The following is a 24,008-nucleotide window of genomic DNA, read 5'->3' on the forward strand; positions in this document are numbered from 1 at the left end:
CAATATGTTTGATATTGATTTTATTGATGATATCGTTTTATTTTATCTACTAGGAAACGGAAAGGTTTGGTGCCGATATTTGTCGTTGATTTATTAGCATTCGTCTCTTTATTTAAGTATAGTGCATTCACATTATGGTAAAGTGTACTATTCATAATTTTCGATACACAGCGTACTTATCTTTGAGCCGCTACCGAAACGATACATTTTATAATGTAATGTGAAACAGTATTTATTTACTTATTAGGTAAATATTTCATGAAATCTAACTTAATCTGAATCTGAAAACGGCCCGAAAAGTATATCCTTGGCATCGAACACCGCTCTCAACCACTCGATTTTTCCTTCATTTCTGGGCATTTTTCCAATAATTCATATTTTACAGCAAACAATAACACAGCATTTAGTAGAGCACAGAGTATCTATGACAGACGTTTTTTTTTTAAATAGTGATGTCCTTCACACCTGTAGATTTCACATGTAATCGAGATTGACCGTGGTTCTTTACAACTGTAATTATCTATGTGTATTTATAAAACACCTGTAGCCGTTCACAGTGCATTACAGGTGCATGTAGCCTGTACTCTTGTAACCTGTAACTTGTAACTTTATAAAACTGGGCCCAGGTGTTATTGGTACTGGTTTGTTGGGTGGCCGACGTTTCTTCTGTTTTACGTTATCTTGTGTGTTTCATTAGCTCGAAATTTACACTTTAGAGGAAAACTGCACGGTAGTAGGCAGGTTGTTCTGTAGATGTCCCGAACTACTGCCAGGTGTACTGTTGGTACTCGTTTGTTGGTTGGCCGACTTTTCTTCTGCTTTACGTTCTCTTGGGTGTTTCATTAGCCTGAAATTGTATTAGGAAATGTCTTTAATGTTATATGTTTCAATGAAGTGGTATAGGTAATATATTATATTATATGGTACCGCCGTCCGTTGTAGCCTGTCCAAAAATGTATTTATCTCGGTCCGTCAGTCCGCGCGGCTATTCTTCTCTACAGGTCGCATTTATCATCTGAATATATTGAAAATTTGTGAGCAGGGTCGGTAATTTTATGAAATTTCTTGTCGCTCTTGAATTTTTTTTTTAATTTAGGTTTGCGTGTTCTACAGCTCACAAAGCCACTAGTTCAGATGTTTATATCTTCTGATATGCCGTCGGAAACTTTCCGAAATTGCGAAATTTCCACATGGTGAAATTACAGATACTTCTCATATTTGTGTATGGGAATTGAAAGTACTTATCCATTTCCATAATGAAAGTTCCCTTGATTCCTGTGATATTTTCCTAAAATTTCCTAGAATTTTCCCAAATTTTTGGAAATATTTTCGCAACTTGCACATTTGTGCTTAGGTATATCTCAAATCTCAATAGAACAATAAATATAGGTACTTACACCCGTTTGACAAAGATGTCAAACAACCGGATGGCAGGCGCCTCAGCAATCAGCCAGATTAGAAAAGCTGCTATACAGCCCCAGAATATTACACCCGCTGCGGCAGTGAACTGAAAGTTAACGAAGTAATTATGTCCAGGCATGTATTATTATTTATACAATTTATAGAAGTAGTATTTGGTTACATTTATGCAATCTTATTAGGTATATAAATTTAACAAAATATTCTAAGTAGATACCTAATAATCTTGAATCCACAATAAAATATCCGCATCGCACGCTCAGTCAGATAAAAATAAAATTTAATAAGCCACAAGTTATGTCCCATGTCTAACAAAAAATACGATATTATATGAATAATACAAGTAAGTTATATCAACATATAATAAATGTAAAAGTATACATTTTACACAATTGTTATTGCCAGTGATCGGACAAATCATCGCAAAACCATCAAAAATAATTTATATCTCAAAATAGGACAAGATTTATTAAACACATATTATGTACACAGTATCTTTATAAAATTTTCAGATTATACTCAAGAACTGCAGTTAAAAATTGTTAAAAAAATTGTATCATGTTCCATACCATATTTATTTTTGCGATAAATTGTCCGAACTCTGGTTATTGCAGTCAGAATTTGTCTCTTTACCACCCAGGGTTGGGCAAATGTTGAAGTATTTTATGTCATTATCGTGACGATTATATCATTATGACGCTTTGACCCGAGCGATCGTGATTGTGTTCGTGACGATTATTACCCCAATAGCCTCAGTACATAAAATCTGAGTTTATCTGAGACAGTACAAAGAACAAACAATGACATAAAATCTTCCCGAAAAAGCCTAATATTCGCCTAGTTAATGCATTAACTTTATATATTATGTTGCACTTAAATAATTAGGTAGATACCATTGTAGATACTTGTCTTAGTGGGAATTGACACAAGACGTGGGTTGCACTTATTACCGCTAAAATTGATTTCCTCTGTTCTGTATTATCTGTCCCAAGTCTTATTTCCTCAATAAATAAATCAGATAAAATAAAATAAACTTACTATGTCACCATAATCGTAGTGCTGAGAGTTTCGAGCGACGAAAACACTTCTCATGTAGATAAGGGTGTGAGTCAAATACACCCCGTACGACAACCTGCTCAGCGGCACCCACACGTACCAGCTTAGACCGGCTTTTATAAGAGCTGGAAGTAATCATAAATCATTGGTTGCTGATAACATTAATTAATAGTGTTAATGAACTTAAACTTAAGAACAAAATGATGTCAAAAGAGGTAAAACAATGGCCAAACATTAAAAAAATATTCATTAATTGTCAAGTAAATATCTATTCGTTATTCGTCGTTATAAACATTCGTTAATATGATTTCAAAGTACAGTAAGCAGCTCTGCAGATTTAAGTATGCATAGAAATTTGTTTGCAGAGGAGGGGGGGAGTATCTTAACTCTGCAGTTTACTGTGCTTAATATTAACAATTGTAAATTATATTCCGTTTGGCGACAGTTGTCAGGAAGACATCTCTGTACCTAATTCAACCGACCGACGGTCCAAAGGGGTCGATTGATCGGCCTCGTAGACAGCGCCCTCTATGGGGTGGTGCGCGCGCAAGTAGTAAATATTATTGTTCGCTAGATGGCAGGATTTACTTACGGACGTGTCCCAAAGAGCAACACAACACCAACATAGCAACGCCGACGGTCCAGATGGGTCGATTGATCGCAGCGTACACAGCGCCCTCTATAGGGTGGTATGCGCGCCATAGGAAAGTAGTCCCGCTTATGAGCACCGCTAGCATGATGACGATGCCTGATATAGATCCGAGAATGGCCCATTTCTGCAACCAAATATACAACTTTAGCTTAGGTACCTATAGCTTTATTAGTAGCTATAGTGAGCTAGTTAGACAAAGAACCTACTTAATAAATTGGTGGCCTAAGCGTCCAATAAGAGCATTTTATTTATGGGAGAGCACTCACAGGTGTTTCGATATTTTTATAAAGCTATTTATAATGACTAGGGCAATAACGTTTAATTTTTGGAATACTATAAAGGAAACGGAAACTACGAAAAGTTAGGCAGCGGTAATAGACCGGTCTTTAATACCGCTACCTAACTTTTCGTAGTTTCCGATGTAAATAAAAAAATTAGGCACCACACTCAACAGCTTCCGTTGCGAAGCCGAGTACTTTATCTCCTGAGCATTCAATTAAAGACTCAAATACTCCACCGGGCGTTCTACCTAAATCATCCGCCTTCCGGCACAGAACTGTATCTACACCCGGCGGACTTGAGCATCACATTAAATTATAAATGGTTTTGTGTAATCTGGACAAGTTACAACCGGTGTTGACGTAAGCAATGGCAAGTCGTTCCCGTACCCGTGATATCCTCATCGCATTTTCTCTCTTGTTCTTGATGAAAATGAACCCGCTGAAGAAGCCAACGATGTAGGAGGCTGCGCGGTGGTGGCTCTTGATATACATATGGTGGAAGTCCGAGCTGCCTCGCGGGTTTGACACAAATCTGGATCAAATATAATATAAGTTAGTGCATTTTTTACAGGAGTCACTTTTTGGTTCATAGCCACCCAAAGGAAGTGTCTTGAGAATTATTACAATTATATTTCAAAGACCTTTTGAAGAGACTCAAGAGACGCCACAGGACACCGAAGAGCTGGCAGCTTCCTCGCAAACAATCCGGCGGAAATATGCTGCCAGCATCTTCGGTTTTATGCCACAGGGTCCAGTTTTAGATTTATTCAGTGGATATAAATATAGAAGAATTTCTCGTTTAAAGGTATAAGATATAGGTGCTTAAAGTACGTGTCTAGTACACACTGTAACAATTAAATGGCAGTGAAAAAAAACAATGGAACCGGAAAGTTACGCCATTCCACGATGTTGACCATCATTGACGTATGTAAGGTAGAAGTCAATAAACAAGAATTTTCCACAGGGTTACTGAATGGGTTAATTTACGTGAGAAATAGCTTGGACAACAATGTAGATTTGATAGATTAAGTAATCAGGGCTAATTATTCTAGTAATTCTGTAAGAGTATCACGGGTATTTGCGATGAAAATGTTCAGGCATCGAAGTTTTGATTTAAGATCCATATTTATGACTCGGAGCCCTGCCACAGGCTTATTTAGCCATCGCCAAAATACTTAGTATGAAAATAGTTTTTTAATGTTTCTCACCGATTTCAGTTTGCATCAAACAAAATCTGAAATTGGCAAAGATATTTTGAAGAAATAAACCAGACTAACTAGAAGTGATCTTCAGTGAAGTGTAGCCGCAAAACAAATTGAAGACTAAATACGAAACACTAGCAGCTAATAGAGAACAAGTAACGTACTCGAAGGTAAACAGTTGTATGGGATTCCAGTTGTACTTGTAAGTCAGCACTCCAGGCAACAGAATCGAGGCGACTGTAATGGCCCCTGCGCAGACTAGGCCGAGCTTTGGTTGGCGCGTGTACAGCCAGTACAGGAGAATAGCTGCGCAAGAGAAGTGGAAGTCGCAGGGGATGTACCAGGAGACCACGAGACACTGGAAATTAGATCATACTATATACTCCATAAGGCAATAGTTTGTGAGCAAAATATTTAGAATTAGGTAGCTGATGTATGTGTGTGAATGATATAAAAAGAAAGCTGATAAAAGATGAGATGACGGGCGACAGAGAAATATGGAGAATAAAACATACTGCGCCGTCCCCAAATGAATGAGACAAGGGCAAGCAATTGATGAGGCACTTAAGCGCTTTCTGGACTGTATACGATAGGATACCTTTTTATGTTATTTACCTACTTGAATTTGAATTTGAAATAGCCGTTATTCCTGATACATCATTTTTTACATTTTATTTTACAGTTATACAAGTATACATCGATGTTTTTACTCTTTTCTTTTTCTGTTTATTTTTCTTTGTCAGGCTGTCTTTGACTTAGGCCTCCTCCAGGCGGCGCCACTCCTCGCGATTTTTGAGAGTATTCTTCAGTCTTCAGGAAAGTCATCTTCCCATCTTTTATACGGTTTACATTGGGGTCTTTTCTTTCCTCTCCTAAAGGAAAGGAAAGAAAAGTTATTTACTTACTATATGCTCACTGTCGATGTAGTTATTCAGCATGAGCAGACTGAGCCACCAATTCTTGCGACATGTGCCGGTTTCCGTCTCAACGAGCTTCGGCCACATCGGTCCGGAGCCTGTGTAGGGGTACACTGCGCTGATGAAGAATACCACTATTGCAAACGCTGGCACTAGCCTGGAATTGGAAGTTAAAAATTGTGCCATCACCCACACTGTTAACTGTCCATAGATAAACCTTATTACAAAAGGCATGAGGTCCACCGATGGACAGTTAAAACTGTTACTATTTGTACGTTTTAGTGTTCCGTACAAAACTTTGTTACCGGAACACTTATGGGATAACTTCGGTGTTGTTATATAAACTCCAACACCATTCGCTCTAGCTCTCTTTCTGCTCTGCCTTCGGGACAGAAACCACATAGAAACTAGACTGTACTGTACGCTGTATCTGTACCTGTACCTACGAACTAAGCTAAGAAGCTAACATGTAAGTTATCCATGTAATCCATCCGCATCATGCAATACACGATAATCTTCAAGGCTCGTCTTATTACCATCAAAACCACCTACTAGGATCCCCGCAAACCAAAAGTTTAAACTCGACTATATTTATATACCGTAAAACGGGGTGAGTAGGTTTCACGGGGAGCTATGGGTTATGAATGGGGAGAGAAGGATTGAGAGGGGGGTGAGGTGGGTTTTTAAGGCTACTGCTACAAAAATAATGTATTCCAATTTAAAATGGAGCTATAGTAATATTCATAATAAAAAAAAATCGATCCAACAATCTTCCAAAATCACCTTTGTATGAAAAACCCTCTCACCCCAAATACGAGGCACTACGGGGTGAGGTGGGTTTTCCTCTTTATCGTCAAAGTTATGAAATGGAACTACCCAAAATAAAATACAAACGTCCGAACCACTTATTATATACACCATTCAGTTTTCACATGTAAAAATAAAATTTTATCGAGGTTTGAAAGTCAAATTTCACCCAACTCACCCCATTTTACGGTATAGAGTTATAGCTTAACAGAAACATCAGCAATGGCCAAGGGGCAAGTAATAGACAAAAAAGAAATGTGATTGTTGTTTTACATTTGTACAAGTAGGTACACTTAAGTCTTAGTATTTTACAATGTGCTTGAGGCGATAATGAAAAGAATTATCTATGTAAAAAGTTTTTGCAAAGACAATTAGTAATGAGCTAATGAGGTCAGTAGAAAATGTATCTGTTATAGCACAATGATTGGATCAAAAATTATGAATAATTGAACATACCTGATATATCTTTTCAAAATGGCGAATAGCGGGTTAGGGAATCTCTTCATCTGACTGAAGGCGGTCGCTGTCAGGAACCCGGAGAGGAGGAAAAACGTGTCGACGAACAGATCGTCGTGGAGGGTGATCCAGCCGCCGGGACCGGGCATTGACTACGAACATTTCCAGTTGATTTTTTGATTTAGTTTAATTTTAGTATTCTTATAATATTACTAGCGACTAGCGACCCGCACCGGCGTCTTCGGCTTCCTCAAGAATCTCGTCTTCCTCGCGTTATCCCGGCATTTTGCCACGGCTTATGAGCCTGGGGTCCGCTTGACAACTAATCCCAAGAATTGACGTAGGCACTAGTTTTTACGGAAGCGACTGCCATCTCCGCTCGCGTAAATGAAATAAAGAGTTTGTCTTATGTTTTGTTAATTACCGACATTATTATGTACCTATTCAACCTTCATAACTCTGTGATAGGGACTTCTTATTTGTAACCGTTATTTGGATAAATTAATTCGCAAATTTCTCAATAAATGATGTCATTTGATAAGATAAAATGATGGCAAGATTGTATTTTTTAAAATTATTATTTATGTTTATAAGCCCAGTCCAGTCAGCAAAAATGTTCATTAGATTAATTTCCGCCTTAAGACGAATTCGGACGACCACCGCCCATATATCGCCTTTTCATACAAACGTAGGTAGATAGTCCCCATTTTCCTTTCTGGACATAACAATACTTACTACGGTGACGCAACGATCCAAAAAGAGTCCTGGGCTCCGATACCAGATCACGCCATGTTTCTCGGTCTTGCGATAGCTCTCGCCAGTCGCTATGGCCGAGGTTGAGCAGGTCTTGAGCAACGACGTCGTTTCTGCGGTACCTAGGACGTCCAATCGGGTGTCTCCCATTTCGTTGTCCCAAGTACGCTCTCTTCACGGCAAGATCCTCTCCCATTCTCTCTGTGTACTCCGAGCCACTGAAGCTAAGCCGCTTTGGTCTCTCCAATACCCAAATATATCGGAACACATCCTTATTTCTATGGCAACAAAGTTATATTACGATATATTTGCCTACTTTAGCCTGATCTATTTCATACTGACTGTACATTGGCTTCATGAATGTGTAGTTGCCATTAGATATATATCGTAGCCACCAAGGTCGCCCAAAAATATCTGAACATGCACTTTAAAGTTACATTATAATTTACATTGTTCAGACTTCAGATATTTGTGAATACCTCATCCACCCCGATATATCTGATGGTGACTTTCAGCAAGAAGAAAAATCTTACCTGGTCGAGTCGTATCGTATTACGCGAGAAAACAGTTTCCAAATTGATTAAGTATACCTATCTCTAAAGTCATCCCTTGAACTGATGGACTTCATATTAAATATTAACGTATCCACTTTGTATTTCTAGCCTATCTCGGCAGCCCGTTCCCCGGACGAATGGCAATGTTTGCCGAAGTCGAATTTCTTTTTGACTTGATTGACTGTGAATTCAAATTGACTCCGAATAATATAACTCAAAATAAATTTAAAACAACAAAATACAAATTATTAATAATATGATAATATTAATTTGATTGATGTCATATTTGTCATAAGTCACTCGTATGGGCGTACACTAAGGTTGAGGTGGACATCACTTTTTATATTACTTCGTATAAAAACACGTAGGAATAACTGTATACCAACATGACAAACATAATTTAGATTACTTTACACTGAAACGAAACGAACCGAGAGTTGCCGAGAAATGGCCGATGTTCATACAATAAAGATTGTTATGAAAATTTCTTTTCCTTTTTGTAAATTAAATACGCATCGAAAGCGGTAGTTTTTACGTTCTAGTTCTATTCCCATATTTAGATAATTGATTTGAACAGTTTTTTCTTATCATACGTGCGTCGTATTCGAGAAACGTGTCAAAAACTTTTTTAGAAATTTGTAAGGCGCCATCTCGCTTCTTCCCTCGTTTTTTATCCCGTTCTGGTTTTTCAATTTTATATATATGATACATAGATGTAAGTAAATTGAGGTAGATATGGTACCAGGCGCACGATTGTGAGCCATTAAATATAGGTTCCGGAACCTATATTTAGTTAGGCGTATGGGTGACGCCAACCTGTCAAGCTGTCAAAATCGTTGGATCAATTTTTAATTTTGTCAACTATGAACGTCACACGTCTACATAAATAAAAGGTCATTGATATGATAGGATCATGCTATCGTAAAGTACCCTAGCATAGCTTCTAGCCGGCCACAAATGAAAACTTGCCAAAATAAATACAATTCTGATTTGTCAAAATCAAGATTCAAAATACAACAGAATGGAAGGCCTTTTTATAGGTCTCTGGGCGGATAGAGGATAGAAAAAGCATCGAAAAGTACTGACTGATCCGGATCCACTGCCATAATATACCGTTTCTTTACAGCATTATCTGTTCTTTCCAGTAGGGGGCTGTCCATAAATTACGTCATCGATTTTTGACAATTTTTGACCCCCCCTCCTATAATCATCCCAAAATCACATGGCACTTTAATCTTATTTTGTGTTTTCTTTTATATTATGTATCGTATCGTTTGTTTGTGCTTACGAATAAATTATATTCTATTCTATTCTAAAAAGAGCTCACCTGATCGACTTGTTTTCCATTGCTCACGGCCCCTGCATTAAGTATGCCAAGTTGGTGCACAACGACAATGCCGCACAGACCCAGGAACCGAATCCCGTAGAACACTTCAATGCCGTCTTTATGCATTTTCAGCAGGTTGTTCGCGTTCTCTCTAATGCAGAATGCTTCTATGATGTCATCTTCTGTAAAAAGTTTAAGATTTTATAATTATTTACCAACCAGTAATAGACCCAGCCGGGCTAGCACATGATTGGCGCGACAGTATCTCGCGGCGAGAAAGACTACCCGTTCCTCTTTTGTTAACATAGTTAGAAACAGACGGGTAGTCTATCTCGCCGCGAGATACTGTCGCGCCAATCATGTGCTAGGCCTGCTGGGGTAGTGGTACACAAACCGTAATTTTGTTTAATATTTTTTTCTTGACATAATGCTGCAATAATACTTTGCGGGATGAAGTGTGCATAGATATTTATCTACCTCTACCATAATTACACTTCACTGGCCATTGTCTACCTATTTAATTAAAGCATATAAATCATTGAAATAATAATAACTATTGTTTGTGATGAATACTAATTTCAAATGTTATTTCTTACCAATGAGAACTTACTTAGTGTTGTCGGCTCATACTTGAATCTTCCGCTGTTAAGATAGGTGCAGACCAATGACGTAATAATTAGGACAGCCAAAACAGTTCTGAAAGGATTATTAATGACCAAATTTTAGTAACAAGGATAAAATTATGATCGATGTCTTTATTTCTTTTTCCAAAAATGGAACGGTGTGGAGTTTATTGTGCAAAATATGTACCTACTTTAAAATTTTCCTTGAACCGTAAAACGGGGTGAGTAGGTTTCGCGGGGAGAGGTGGGTTATGAATGGGGAGAGAAGATTTAAGAGGGGGGTGAGAAGGGATTTTAAGGCTACTGCTACAAAAATAATGTATTCCAATTTAAATGGAGCTATAGTTAATACGCATAATAAAAAAAATCGATCCAACAATCTTCCAAAATCACCTTTGTATGAAAACCCCTCACACCCCAAATACGAGGCACTACGGGGTGAGGTGGGTTTTCCTCTTTAGCGTCAAAGTTATGAAATGGAACTACCCAAAATAAAATAAAAACTAAAATACAAACGTCCGGAACACTTATTATATACACCATTCAGTTTTCATATGTAAAAATAAAATGTTATCGAGGGTTGAATTTCAGTTTTGACCCTACGCACCCCATTTTACGGAACTCAATATTTAATTAGGTGATACCTTTTTTTAAATTTTACTCGTATATTAAGTACACCAACAAAAAGTCAAAAAGGAGCGCATATAACAAAACTTTCATTTCAAGAAAATTAATTTTGACCTTAAAAAACTAGGACAAATGTAGAACGGGGAGCTCTTTGCTGAGCAATACAAGTGGCTTATAAATATTAAAAAGATTCGCAAACTCACATGAACGCCCAAAAGGCAGCATCGTACGGTCTCTCCTCTCCCTGCTTCTGACAGTCTCCGGTGGTGATCGTCGGTCGTATGCCCGCTATTCCAAGATGGCTGCGCGCAAGCATGGTTCTCATCAGTCGCTCCACGGAGCCGGGGCCGCAGGAGGCCGGCACGCATACTCCCCAGGTCAACTCATTCAGGGGTCTCGAGTGAGGTGGGTGAACCTTATAGATGATGATTAATATACAGTTAGCATTTAGAATGCTGGAATAGGAACTATAGAAAATGGAAAAGACGTAAACCATGACTCAGATACCTACGCCACACTCAAACACTTTATATAACTCTTGTAAGGTTAATGTTAATGTGAATATCATAATACTGTAACTATATCAGGGGTGCACCGTGCAACATGGGTAAAAGTGTGTAAAATTAAATTACTGATCGGAAAAAATACTGCCAAGTGTTCTCAAAACAATTGTATAGCCGTCTTAACACATAATTAGGTATATTCATGATATTCAACAGTTGCTAAAACACAGGGAAAGCAGACTAGTTTCCTAACTTTTAAGATAAGGCATCGCGTATGACCGGTATGATTTTATAAAACACAATGTACGTAATCCTTGTTTACCTCTAAGTAGTCCAGGACTGACTGATCCGGATCCACTCCCATAATATACCGTTTCTTGACAGCATTATCCGTTCTTTCCAGTACTATATCTGCTAAGCAATACTGCGTCTTCAATTCTGGCCGGGACGGGACCCAAGGCGGGTTCAGGCATTCGTCAAAATTTCCTAGCTGGTAGCGGTTTCCGAAGAGCAGGCCTTGCGGTTCTGAGGCTATAGAATCCCAATCTAAAATGAAAATGTCAAGTATTTAGTATTCATTTATTTCTTGCTTCCATGGTACATTTTTGGGTAGTATTTACATATTTCTTATGGTACCACATGGACCCTGAATAATAGTCGTTTTGGTATCAAAACTGATGTATGGAGTGAGCACTCTATTCTTACTATATTTATTTATGGTTAAGGTCACATGAAAACCATAACAAATTGTTATTGTGGAATAGATCTCATGGTAAAAATATACGTGGCCACTACTGACAATTGCTGGATTCTGATATAGGACACGACTTATGTGCAAGATTGCACAACCTTTTTGTATTTTACCTTTTTTACGTATTTTTGTCTATGTCTTTGATACTTTTTGTCTATTTATTATTTTGGCAGATTACATTTTGTTTTTCTCGCAAATCCAGTGCCTTTAATTACAGTCGTTTAATAAATAAATAAATAAATATAAAAACCTTTTATTTCCCGTAACAGTAATAATAATTTATAAATTTGTTTCCTTAGAGACTAACTATTTAAAAAAGATAAAAAAAAATATATATATACATATGTATTTAAATTTAATAGTTTTTTTTTGTATTCGACTTTTCCTTAGGTATATCCTTTTTATGTCCTCTCTCTCTGTTTAGTTTTTTATTGGGATCCCTTTGGCAGGGTATAGGTATCCTCCAATTTCTTCCACTCTGTTGTGTGCCACTTTAAGCCAGTTGTTTCCTGCTACCGTTTTTATTTCGTCCTCCCAGCGCTGCTGAGGTCGTCCCACGCTTCGTTTTCCAAAAGGACCGGTCCATTTGGTGAGTACATATGAGGGTCCAGCGCTGTTCAGTGTACCTGGCTACGTGGCCGGCCCATCGCCATTTCAATTTGAGCGCTTGTTGTAGAGCATCGGTCAATTTAGTTTTTTCCCTGATCTTTTGGCTTTTGACTTTGTGGATTCTTCTTAAGTTTAGAATGCTTCTCTCCATCGCCCTTTGGCACGATGTTATTTTATTTTTTATGTTGTTTGTGTAAGTCCAAGTTTGGGAGCCATATGTTAAGCATGGAAGAATACATGTGTCCATCACAGTTTTCTTCATATGGAGATTATAGTTGCCTTTCAATATTTCTTTATTTGCCCAGTATTTGTTCCAGCTGGATTTGATTCGTCTGTTTATTTCATCCGCGTTGTTTGTTTTAGAGAACGATATTTGCTTCCCTAAATATATGTAGTGGTCGACGTATTCTAGTTCGGTGTTGTCTAGCATGATTTATAAAAACTATTTTTTTCTAAGTGGCCAGTCCAGGAATTTTCAGTATGCCCTGAGTAGGTAAGGTTTTCTTGTTGACTACGGAACTACAAAAACAATTTCTTCAAACTGAGAACCTCCTCCTTTTTTTTAGTCGGTTATGTGGTTATAGAATAGATAAAAAATCTAAGACGGAATCATGAATATAAAGGAAGGACCATGATATGACAATTCAATGTAAATTATCAATTCAAATTAGGAATGGTTCATAAACCTTTATTTACCAAATAGCAATACACCTATTTTATTAAACAAGACCGAAGTGATCCCATTAGTGTTCCGTGAACAAAGTTTTGCACGGAACACTAAAAAACGGTCAAGTACGGGTTGGTTTAACTCGTGCAGCGGGACTCCGTACATACTTTCCCTACCTATCTCAGGTAAAACTATTAAAACTACTTCTATACTAGGTAAAATATTCGTTTTTCTTATTATGCTTGGCAGTTCATAACATGATTTTTATTCAATGAGGAGTAGATGGTACAGGTATCTAATTATGGCTTAAATTAATTACAGATCTGTAGTAATTAATAAACAAAAGCGTGATAGCAGACGATTCGGGTCAATGTGATTGATTGGCCTTTTAAAAAATTACATAATTACTGGACTTAAACCATAAGTACCTATTAGGCTAGGTAGGTAAATTCTTGCAAAATTAAAAAGATATACTGAGAAAATGAAAAGGCTATAAATAAATAAGGTTTTGCTGTCTACAACCGAGTGACTTGGCTCGGAGGGAGCCTGCAAAGTTCGTTGTTAAAATCAAAGAAGTCAACTAGGTTAACGGAAGTTGGTAAAATTATGCAATTAAATTTATTAAAAGTAAATAACACGCGTTTATATTGACTAAGACACTTATTTGATAACAAATTAGTACTTGGTTAAAACAATCAAAAACGTTAAGCAATAATTGCTTGTTTGTCAATTACAAAGCTTTATTCCGCATTTTAAATAAGTCTTGGTTGTATTCAACTAAATAAATTTTAACGAAGCCAAATTGGTACTTTGCTAGAGTTTAATTTTTTCCGTATTATAGATATGCTCCGACTGGCCCCGAGTGCTTTGGCTGAATACTGAATAATTGCCGAATATACGTGGGTTATTTAAACAACGGCACTATTTATCTCAAGGTACATAGGAATTTATGATATTTGGCAAATCTTATGAGCCTTATGACCGATTATTGCCAGGTGAACTTCCTAACTAATGTATAAAGTTTGCTTTGTAGTTCAAACGAAACAAAACAAAAATATAATTATCACAAAGCAAAACGCCAACTGATACCTAAGAAATAAGCAAACGTACTGATATAAAAAAATGCACTTTATTAGTTCAACTGCCCAAGACTTATAGGTACTTACCTACTTTATTTGTCAATAAGTATTATTTTCAGTAAAAATAATCATTTATGTAAACACGTACATAATTTTCAACTTTCCCTACTCACTTACCCCAAACCGCCCAAAGCGTAAAATTCCGCAAATTCCGAATCAGCATCAAAGTCTGTTTCAAACAAGCCTCTTCCTGTTTACTCCAATCCTGATTTTGTAACGCGAAAACCACATCTTCTAAATAAATATCCTTATCAAGTTTTTCGGTGAAATTCTTTTTCTTGTCTTTGAGTTCAATTTTCTCTGTATCATTTTCAAGAATATCTGTTGTCACTTCCACGGTTTTTGGACGTGTTGTGACAAGACAAGTGGTGTTGCACAGTAATGCTAGTCCAACGATAACTAGAAGAAAACACTTCATGATGTTTCAAAAGATCGCAAGAGACTGAATCATAAGGCAGGCAGCCTCATTGTAATACAATTACAAATACCAAGGCAATTATGTTAGATAATTAATTCTTATGGAAGGTTTATTGAGAAAAAAATTGTCCAATTATACATATTATAACAATACAGTTTAGTTTATAAAGCTTGATTTATTTATGTATTTATGTAAATCCGTGGTCTCTGCCTACCCCTCCCGGAAATAGGCGTGATTATATGTATGTGTATGTATGTGCATTTATGTATTTAGCTCATAATATAAGGTCATATCAGGGAATAACTATAATACTACCTAATAATAAATTTCATTAACTTCATATATCTGAAATATTTTTACGTTATTTTCAACCGCGATTATTCGCCATACATGTCACTAAAAATACAAGGCTAAAACATTATATTTAAAATTGTGTTTATTTCCACGAAGCCCGATAAAAACAGTTGAGCAAGTTGCGTTGCGGGTAATAAAATTGAAAATTTATATTTTGTTAAATTCTGGACCTTCCGGCGTCTGTTTTGCATTTAACTATTGTTAACAACTCAGACTTGAATCAGACGTACTTGGTGTAGCCATTTATTTTATCACCATCATGACACTTTTTTTTTATACAGTAATTGATAAATTATCAATAATTATTATTTTAGTAAAATCATAGATAGAGAAATTAATGAATATATACTTGCTCAGTTTATTGTTCTTTAGTTCACTTTAGCGCCATCTATGTAAGTAGTACGGGTTTATTATCACGAGGGGTAACTTTTTCACCCTTGCTCTTTCCACCGTCTACGTATCCTTGCAACTTTAGCAGTAAGTTGCCTAGATGACGCCACAATTCACTTTTTACCAGGGATTAATCAGAACTAGAATTAGGCAGCAACAGGCAGTTTTATTACTCAGGAGCGATATCTTCCAGATAGCTTTTATATATAGACATTTTATAGTTCTCGTTAATTTTTCTTCATTACCTACATACTTACTTCACTATAGTTTACGCACATTTTTAATATTCATGACTTTATTAATATCCAATATTAGTCATGTTCTATGACAAATCAGTAGTTAGATACCTATATACAATTATCTATGTTAGACAGACTTGGCGTGTAGGTTTTATAATCATTCAACTCCGGATTCATCCTGAGGGTCGTGAAGTTGGAATCTAAACACAGTGTGAATTTTAATTCTTTTGTGCTGAGCATTCCCACTGAGCATCTAGCGACCTTCACCAAGGAGGAGTTTTGGCCGAAGAGTGTCAAGTTCCGGCGGTTCCGCGGCCGGCTCCCTGACACTGCGGGGTTGCGAACTGCATCGCAGCCATAATTGTGTGTTTTTAGGGTTCCGTACCTCAAAAGGAAAAAACGGAACCCTTATAGGATCACTCGTGCGTCTGTCTGTCCGTCTGTCACAGCCTATTTGCTCCGAAACCACTGGACCAATTAAGTTGAAATTTGGTACACATATGTAAGTATGTGACCCAAAGACGGACATGTAACGTCAACAAATGAATTTTTAACATAGGGGCTACTTTTGGGGGTTAAATAAGAAAATTAAAAAACAAAGTTTAGCAAACTATATCGTGTTGTATATCAAACGAAAGGGCTCATTGTGAGAATCTCAAGCATATTTTTTTTATAATTTTAGGATAAATAGTTTAGAAGTTATTCAAGAAAGTAGACAAACAATGACCATTTCCCCCCCCCCCCTCCTCTATCTCCGAAACTACTGGGTCTAAAATTTTGAAAAAAATACACAAAATAGTTCTTTACCGAAAGATGACAGGAAAACCTATTAGAAATCTACAGTCAAGTGTGAGACGGATTTAGGAACAAAAATGCGTTTAGGTAATTTTAGGGACGCAGCAGCAATGGTTTAAGTGAAAAGTGGTGTAGACAGCTATTGCGAAGGCCCTAGGTCGATATCTGCATAAGGCCGAAGGTCCGAAGCGTCCCGAAGAGGTATGCCTTTAGGTTCAAGCGTGAGTCCGATTGAAGACAAAACATGTCGACTAGGCTGTATCTGGCACACAGCCGCAATGGTACTTGTACTATTTATTGATTAGGGACTTATACTGTTGTTTTAGCACTAATATCTCGGAGACATAAAAACTCAAAGATGCACGTTTTCCCAGCGGTAAGACCTAAAGCTAGATCGATTTTTCGCCCCCGAAAACTCCCATATAGCAAATATAATGGAAATCGTAACAGCCGTTTCCGAGATTCCAAAATATAAATATAAATAAATATATAAAATAAATAAATAAATAAATATTGGGGACATCTTACACAGATCGACCTAACCCCAAACTAACCATAGCTTAGCATAGCTTAGCATAGGCATAGCTTGTACTATGGCTACTAGGCGACGATATAAACATACTTATATAGATAAATACATACTTATACATATACAAATACATAGAAAACACCCATGACTCAGGAACTAATATCTGTGTTCATCACACAAATAAATGCCCTTACCGGGATTCGAACCTAGGACCATACACAGAATTGCTCGTTTAAAAGTATAAGATATGTATTATCTCTTTTCGACCTTCGCTTTTAAAACACTTGCGGAAGTTTTGGGAACCGCCGGACGCTCCGAGCTTTCAGCTCTACGCGGAGCTCGGCCTTCAGTCTTCGCATTTGGACACTTGTACTTGTTCGGCATTTAATATTGCTATCCAAGCTACTTTGCATAGTTGCAGAGATATATAAGCCATCGCGCCATAACACTTCATGTTACATCTGGTTTTTGAACTGACCCATTCGGGTATTTCAAAGTTTCACTCACGTTACACGTACTTACAAAAAAAAATGCTATAAACTGTGTGATGTACGGAACCCTTGAAACGCGAGTACGACTCGCACTTGACCAGTTTTTTTGTTTTAAGATATATTTTATAATAATATGTATGCTAGTTTTAAGGTATTTGTCTAGGGGCCAATCAATGGTTGCCTGAAAATAAATATTTTCTTTTCATTTCATTATAAACTCAAGAGCAATGAAAAAGGGTTATAAACTAAAATATACCTACTCACTAACTCCTACTAATGACATAGTGACCAGGAGCACAGAATAAATAATATAATTTGTGACGTTTTCAGCCAAAAGGTACCACATTGTCGGTTGTCAATAAAGTTGATTTCAAATGTTTTAAATTTAAGCTAAGGTCAATGTGGCTAATTCCGTCATAGGGTCTATTCCGTCCACGAGAGTATATTTCTTTGATTTTCAATCGTAGGAAAAACACCATTTGCTTTTGATTAGAAACTAAAAGCAATCGCTGCTTTGTCGACGAAATTATCAATGTTGTTCGTTGTTCGAGAAAAACGCTAGTGGACGGAATGCCCCCATGACGATTCCGTTGCCACATTGACCTTATAAGGTAATAACGCCTTAATGTCAATCGACAAAAAGTACACTTTTGGTTGAAATTGGCACATTTGATCACGTGACTTTCCGTTGCATCTGTCATCCTGTGTGGCTACATTGACGTATACAATCTCAGGACTGGCCTTACAGGCAATAAGAATGGGGCCAGTACAGCGGTGTAACACCGCTACAACGCGATTGGTTCATAATTCATAATTTATTCATTGCTTTTATGGGTTTTACAAGATGTTAAAATATTTACATGTTCCAGCATAAACCCCGTGGTTGATGTGATGAGTTCGCATCACGCACGCGATTGGTTGATGAGTTCGCATCACGCGCGCGATTGGTCGCAACACTCGCAACTAGCTGCGTTAGGCTGCGCAATTGGCTCGAATTGGTGAGTCACACCGCTGAACTAGTACCATTTTTAGTACCCGTAAGGCCAGTCCATAGATATAATAGGTCAATGTGTGGCTACCACTACTAGTTAGAACGTAACTTACTTTCTATGCATTTCGCTCGTACTCGCATATTAAATTAGTGCGAGCGAGATGTATAGAAAGTAAATTACGTAGACGTGAGCATATATGTCAGTTTTGACACTGTCAGTGACCATGAGTCACGGGTACGAGTACGGGTAGGTTCAGATACATTTTTAGAGCACCGCACAAAACTGTTCGCGGTGCTCTTATGGGATCACTTCGGTCTTGCAAATCGGTTAAATGCGTTTTTCTCAAAGACCGTTTGATGTAGGTACCTAACATTTGGAATAGTTATGGCAAGTACCATAACTACCACTGTGAATAAGTCAAAACTGCTTATTTGTTTATCGATCGGCGTTTTTCGATGTATGTTTGTCATCTGGCTAGGCCCCTTGATGTAATTTCATGGTGCCTAAAGGCAACAAGCCCATTTTTTACACATGTATATAGGAGTGAAATTAAAACAAACATTTTCTAAGTACATGTATTTATTTTATTTTATTAGATTATTACATTATAATAATACAGTAATCTAATAAATGTTTCCAAACATGTATTGAAACTACGACTTACATAAACAAATTTATTTATTTTAAACCTAACAGTGCAAACTACTACCTAATGTGTGAATAAGTATACCTAGATATGTTTTAACAATTATTAAGTTGCAACATTGTATGTACAAATTAAATCTATATAATTTATAATGTATCTAATATTAGTTTTTAAAAAATATTATAGCTTTTGATAAATATTGGTAATTTATGTACCTATATATATCTATATGTATCTTAATTACACTAAGTAAAAACTAAAATAATAGGGGATCAGACTGTTATAAAACAATAGATAAATATTAAATGAAAATCACAGATAAAAATAAATATGAGGAAATTACACACATTAAATACACACTCTCAAAAAAACATTTAAGTATAAAAAAAGAAAAAGTAGCTAACTCAGTTCAATTTTCATAAAAATTAAAACTTACTTTGACCCTTACAAAACGATAACATAATTTGGCAACCAGTCTAATCCCTTATTATTCTGTTAAGTAGGTATTGCAAAATTTTTCTTGCTTATTACTATTTAAAAGCTAGAAAAAAAACTCACAAAAAAGCCAGAAACAAAATTAAAACATACTTACCCATACCTAAGATTTAAGGGTCAGCGCAGGCTGTACGGAATAAGATCGAAATGTCCATGGTCACAGAAAACCGTAAGAATTTTTTTTATTTGATTGAAAGGGACAGACAGGACCATACCATTCCGATTTCAATTCCTTTGCATCTACCACTGAGCTTACAGAAAATAAATAAGAGAGCTTGTAAATATAGTTGGTCAAGCAGATCTTGTCAGTAGAAATTGTCAGCGGCTTTGAAAAATGTAGGCACAAAGGGATATCGTCTCATATAAAATTTGAATTTCGTGCCTTTTCTACTGACAAGATTTGCTTAGTCCATCTATACGGTTATCATTAAAATGTATTATTTATTTCCGAAAACTTTGTAAGTTTATCGAAACTACGTAAAAATTATTCAAATGGTGCTTTAATTCATTTAAGTACTTTTGTCATTTTTTTACCGTGTTTTTGATAGAAAACACTATGAGATCGGTTTGAAATCTTACTCAACTAAAATTTGGTAAAAATAAAAGTTATACGACATATACCACTCATATGTTACAAAGTATAAATTTAAATAAATTATAAAAGTAAATAGCGTTTTCTTATGTACAATCTTTGGAACGCGTTACACAAACAGAACACACTGACTAGAGCTTCACTCTTTAGAGATTTTTTTATAAATATTTATAAGCGTATATCTCTACCATGTAAATACTATATTTATTATTAAATAATATCTCTATACTTTTTTGCTGAAATATGATAGTTTTTTATATGTAGCCTAAATTAATTTAATTATATTAAATGACTTAATGATGTACAACTAAAATAAAATTGGACTTGGACACAAGGACGCTGATCCGCGCGCCGCGGCGGTGTGCAAACGGGACATCGCTATATATAATGTTCAGAGCTCTGTCTCGCTCACATAGCGGATCCATGTTCGGATCCGCGTCCGTGTGACTGAAGCCTTAGGGTGAAGTCGCTGAATTCGATCAAATGTTTAGCAGACTGACTGACTTCAAATGCATATACAGCGCTGGCAACAAGAAAAAAAAAATGGTGATACTAATTGATTTTAATATATGTTATAGTTATAAGTACTAGAAATATGAAATAACTCCTTAGCAGCTCCGTCAATTGTTTTTTGATATTATTTGCAATATTTTGTCACTTTAATTGACAATTTTATTTTCGTTAGTTGACGTTTTCGCTTAATGCACAATTTAATATATGACTAGTTTTCAGTTGTTTATTTAGACTGACTAGAATTATAAAATTTATGACTAGATTCCTTTTTAAAAACATGAACGTAACTTATTTTACGCGTAAGGTGACTGACTAGACTAATATATTCCTCGGATTCAAGATTTAATCTTCCAAAGCGACTAGAAATGATTACTTGATGCGACTTGCGATATTTTTTCACTAAGACAAATAAAATAAAAAACACCCCTCTACTTAAAAATTAGGCTTTAAATACTAACAATGACTAGCAAAATATACTAGATTATTGAGAATAAATAATTTAGTTTCTTTTATTATAAAGTTTTATTTAAAATCTGGAGATCTTTAAATGACTAGAATTCAAAATTAATTGAGATCTTTCTAATAAATCATATAAACTAAGTATGTTATATGTTATAATAGACTAGACTGGCTACTTTGGTGTTCACTATAGGTACTATTATGTAATAACTAGAACTAAAAGGTTACTCACTATCAATCATGACTAGATTTTTGACTTAGATAAGTACCCTTACAATAACTTCAATGACTAGAATTTCGTTTTTTTGGTGATTTAACTTTTTTAAACATACACAGATGACTAGATTAACTTTGGTTATATTTATATCAAAAACTATACATACCTAATGTTTACTAGATTTCATATTTGGCTGAGATCGCTTTTGTAGGTAGGTACGGTAACTTTTTTTTTGGTGACCGCAGTAAATAATATATAAATATAACTAATACGATTTATATTATACGATACATTTTAAAAATTCTAACTAATTAAATTAAAATGACTAGTACGATTTTGAACCTAAGATCAATTAAATATTTATTTTGCGTATAAATAAAAGACTAGAATTATTTTGGTTTCGAAGTCATGTTTTTAGACTAGAATTAAAGTGACATTAAGTATGTACTTACTTTTTTTTTTATTAAATAGACTGAATAGTCTTAAAATGTATATTCTATTAAGGAGCTGCCAAGAAAAATGTACGCGTATTTTTCGATATTTCCGTATTTTTTTTAAATTGGACCATGTATTTAAAAACTGTATTGTTAAGTTTTGTGTAGGTAAATTACATTATGCATTTTGTCGATTAAACCAAAAGGAGTAAATACTAAACAAAGTGTAAAGTACCTCAATATTGTGACCCAGTTGCAAATAGACTCAATTCCGATGAACGTGAGCCGCTGAAAAAATTATTAGTTAGTAACGGGGTGCATCTAAAAATATGCCTACACGATCGATTGCGGCGACTTCCCTCTATGTAATTGGAAAACAATGCCAATTTACCTTTCACTGAACAAAGCAGTTAGAATGGTGTAATGAAAATATACTCATACACTTGGTATTTACGTGAGGTATACATAGTTGAATTTTGAAAGTTATCGATTTCTCTCTTTACGGCCATCCTAAAAATTGTTAAATATGGATAACTTCAAAATAAAGCTATGCACGAAGCCAAACTTACTCGTATAAACAAAAAAAAAAGGAAAACAGTAGGTTTGTGTCTTAGAAACAAAAAGTGGATAAATCTTACGTTATTTTCTAGAGTTTCTAGACTAACTAACGACAAATAAAGAACGATACAAAACATATACTTAAATAAATAAAAAATGTTGTTCAAATGCAAACGAATAGGTAAGTATCCACTTCATACATAGTATATTTCGTTCAAAAAATTAAATTAAAAAATCTAGAAAGCCACTGAGCGTTTAACATTTATAATCGAAATATTTTACATTGCATAATTAAAAAGCAAAAAAGTAGTTCTTATGAAAAAGCAAATCGATATGGAAATATAAATAGGTATTCTGTAATTCTGGATATATTATAATCACTATTCGGATAATAATTACCTACGTGAGATCTGAGGTTTATTATAATTATTGTTTGCAAATGCAATATTATTTATTAAAAAAAATGAATTTTATCGCTCGGCGGCCTCGTTCGTATATTTGTTTGCTTATTTTATTCTATATTTTATCAATTCTTCTTAAGTCTAAAGATATGTATAATTCACGTGAATTGTTTAACATTTCACGCCATAATAATTTGGAATGTTGCTGTAGGAGATCTTAAATATTTACAATTAAACAATTTTTTTTATGTATTAGACTAAAGTTACCTAAATCACACCAAACTACTATTTATGTACACCTAAAATACAAACTATTAGAGAATTTATTGTTATTGATAGAATTAATAAATAAATTTATAAAGTAATACTTATACCTATTTAAGCGTGCGAATGCATTATTAACAATCAATTAAGGACTGATGAAATTTATGCAAAACTTAGTAAATGTGGAATTATTATGATGACTAATGATTATGACTATAAGCCGTTGAATTAGAATAATTAGTATCTATACATACTTACTGCATTTTTGAAATATATTTTTTTAGTTTAATATGGGAACTAAGTACCTACCTATTTACTGGATGTATTGTATATTTCGAGGCTTGTGAAGGAGTTTTTAAGTTTTAAAATTTCGACAACGCAATTTTCATGAACTCATACGTCCGTTGAAGTTGAAACGATTGCCATCCACATTCACAATCACCGTTTGTTTACCGCAGAACACGCTTAACCGCGTGATGCCGCACGGCATCATGTATTTCCAACTTTATCAAGTCCTTAAGAAAAGTACATCTGCGGATTATCATGCACATACTGATAGGGGTACATGTTCGCAGCGTAGACGGGGAACCGCGGCACGGGCCGCAGCACGCGTCGTCAGCCGTCCCCGCCGCCGTCCTCATCCTCGGACCCCGTCACGTCTAGGCTTCGCGAGTCCTCGGACGAGCAAGAGGACGCGCACCGACGCTCCCAGTTGAAGTCCTGCGCTGGTGCGGGGATCTTGTTCCAGTAGGTGTTGAAGTTGTTGTCGCGGGCTTCCTGCTGTGTGGGAAAAAGTTGATTAGGCATCACATGATGACATTTGAAAGAATTTGGGTTCTTTTTAAATACTACGGAAGATCATGTGGAGAAGACCATGG

General features: G+C 35.8%; 2 protein-coding genes across 4 annotated transcripts in view; both read right to left on the minus strand.

Annotated features, from left to right (window-relative positions):
* Window positions 1-628: 628 nt before the first annotated feature.
* On the minus strand, window positions 629-14,789 carry LOC134799412 (nose resistant to fluoxetine protein 6-like). The gene is made up of 13 exons (XM_063771810.1): window positions 14,461-14,789; window positions 11,500-11,723; window positions 10,878-11,089; window positions 10,035-10,120; window positions 9,425-9,606; window positions 6,791-6,942; window positions 5,516-5,684; window positions 4,775-4,968; window positions 3,796-3,940; window positions 3,068-3,251; window positions 2,458-2,600; window positions 1,398-1,507; window positions 629-847 (listed from the first exon to the last, which is right to left on the minus strand). Exons 1-13 carry the CDS (start codon window positions 14,759-14,761, stop codon window positions 706-708), a joined length of 2,244 nt encoding a protein of 747 aa, XP_063627880.1. The 5' UTR covers window positions 14,762-14,789; the 3' UTR covers window positions 629-705.
* An 8,640-nt stretch (window positions 14,790-23,429) lies between these two features.
* The window catches only part of LOC134799417 (transcription initiation factor IIA subunit 2-like), a 215,563-nt gene continuing 214,984 nt past the window's right edge, over window positions 23,430-24,008 (minus strand). Inside the window, exon 5 of one of the 3 annotated variants that reach the window (XM_063771817.1) lies at window positions 23,430-23,910. In XM_063771817.1, the coding sequence (XP_063627887.1) occupies window positions 23,746-23,910 (165 nt within the window). In that variant the 3' untranslated portion in view covers window positions 23,430-23,745. The remainder of the gene's footprint in view (window positions 23,911-24,008) is intronic. The other 2 variants (XM_063771819.1, XM_063771818.1) reach the window with 2 other exon arrangements.

Source organism: Cydia splendana, chromosome 18 (genome assembly GCF_910591565.1).
Source record: "Cydia splendana chromosome 18, ilCydSple1.2, whole genome shotgun sequence".
Classification (NCBI taxonomy): Eukaryota; Metazoa; Arthropoda; class Insecta; order Lepidoptera; family Tortricidae; genus Cydia; species Cydia splendana.

What these genes read in the sequence shown, in the direction of transcription:
- LOC134799412 (XM_063771810.1), bottom strand. Translation starts at nt 14,761, where the DNA reads ATGAAGTGTTTTCTTCTAGTTATCGTTGGACTAGCATTACTGTGCAAC. An exon ending in GCTGCCTTTTGGGCGTTCAT is followed by an intron (nt 10,121 to 10,877) that starts GTGAGTTTGCGA and finishes TAATCCTTTCAG; the next exon opens with AACTGTTTTGGCTGTCCTAA. An exon ending in ACTACGATTATGGTGACATA is followed by an intron (nt 1,508 to 2,457) that starts GTAAGTTTATTT and finishes GTTAACTTTCAG; the next exon opens with TTCACTGCCGCAGCGGGTGT.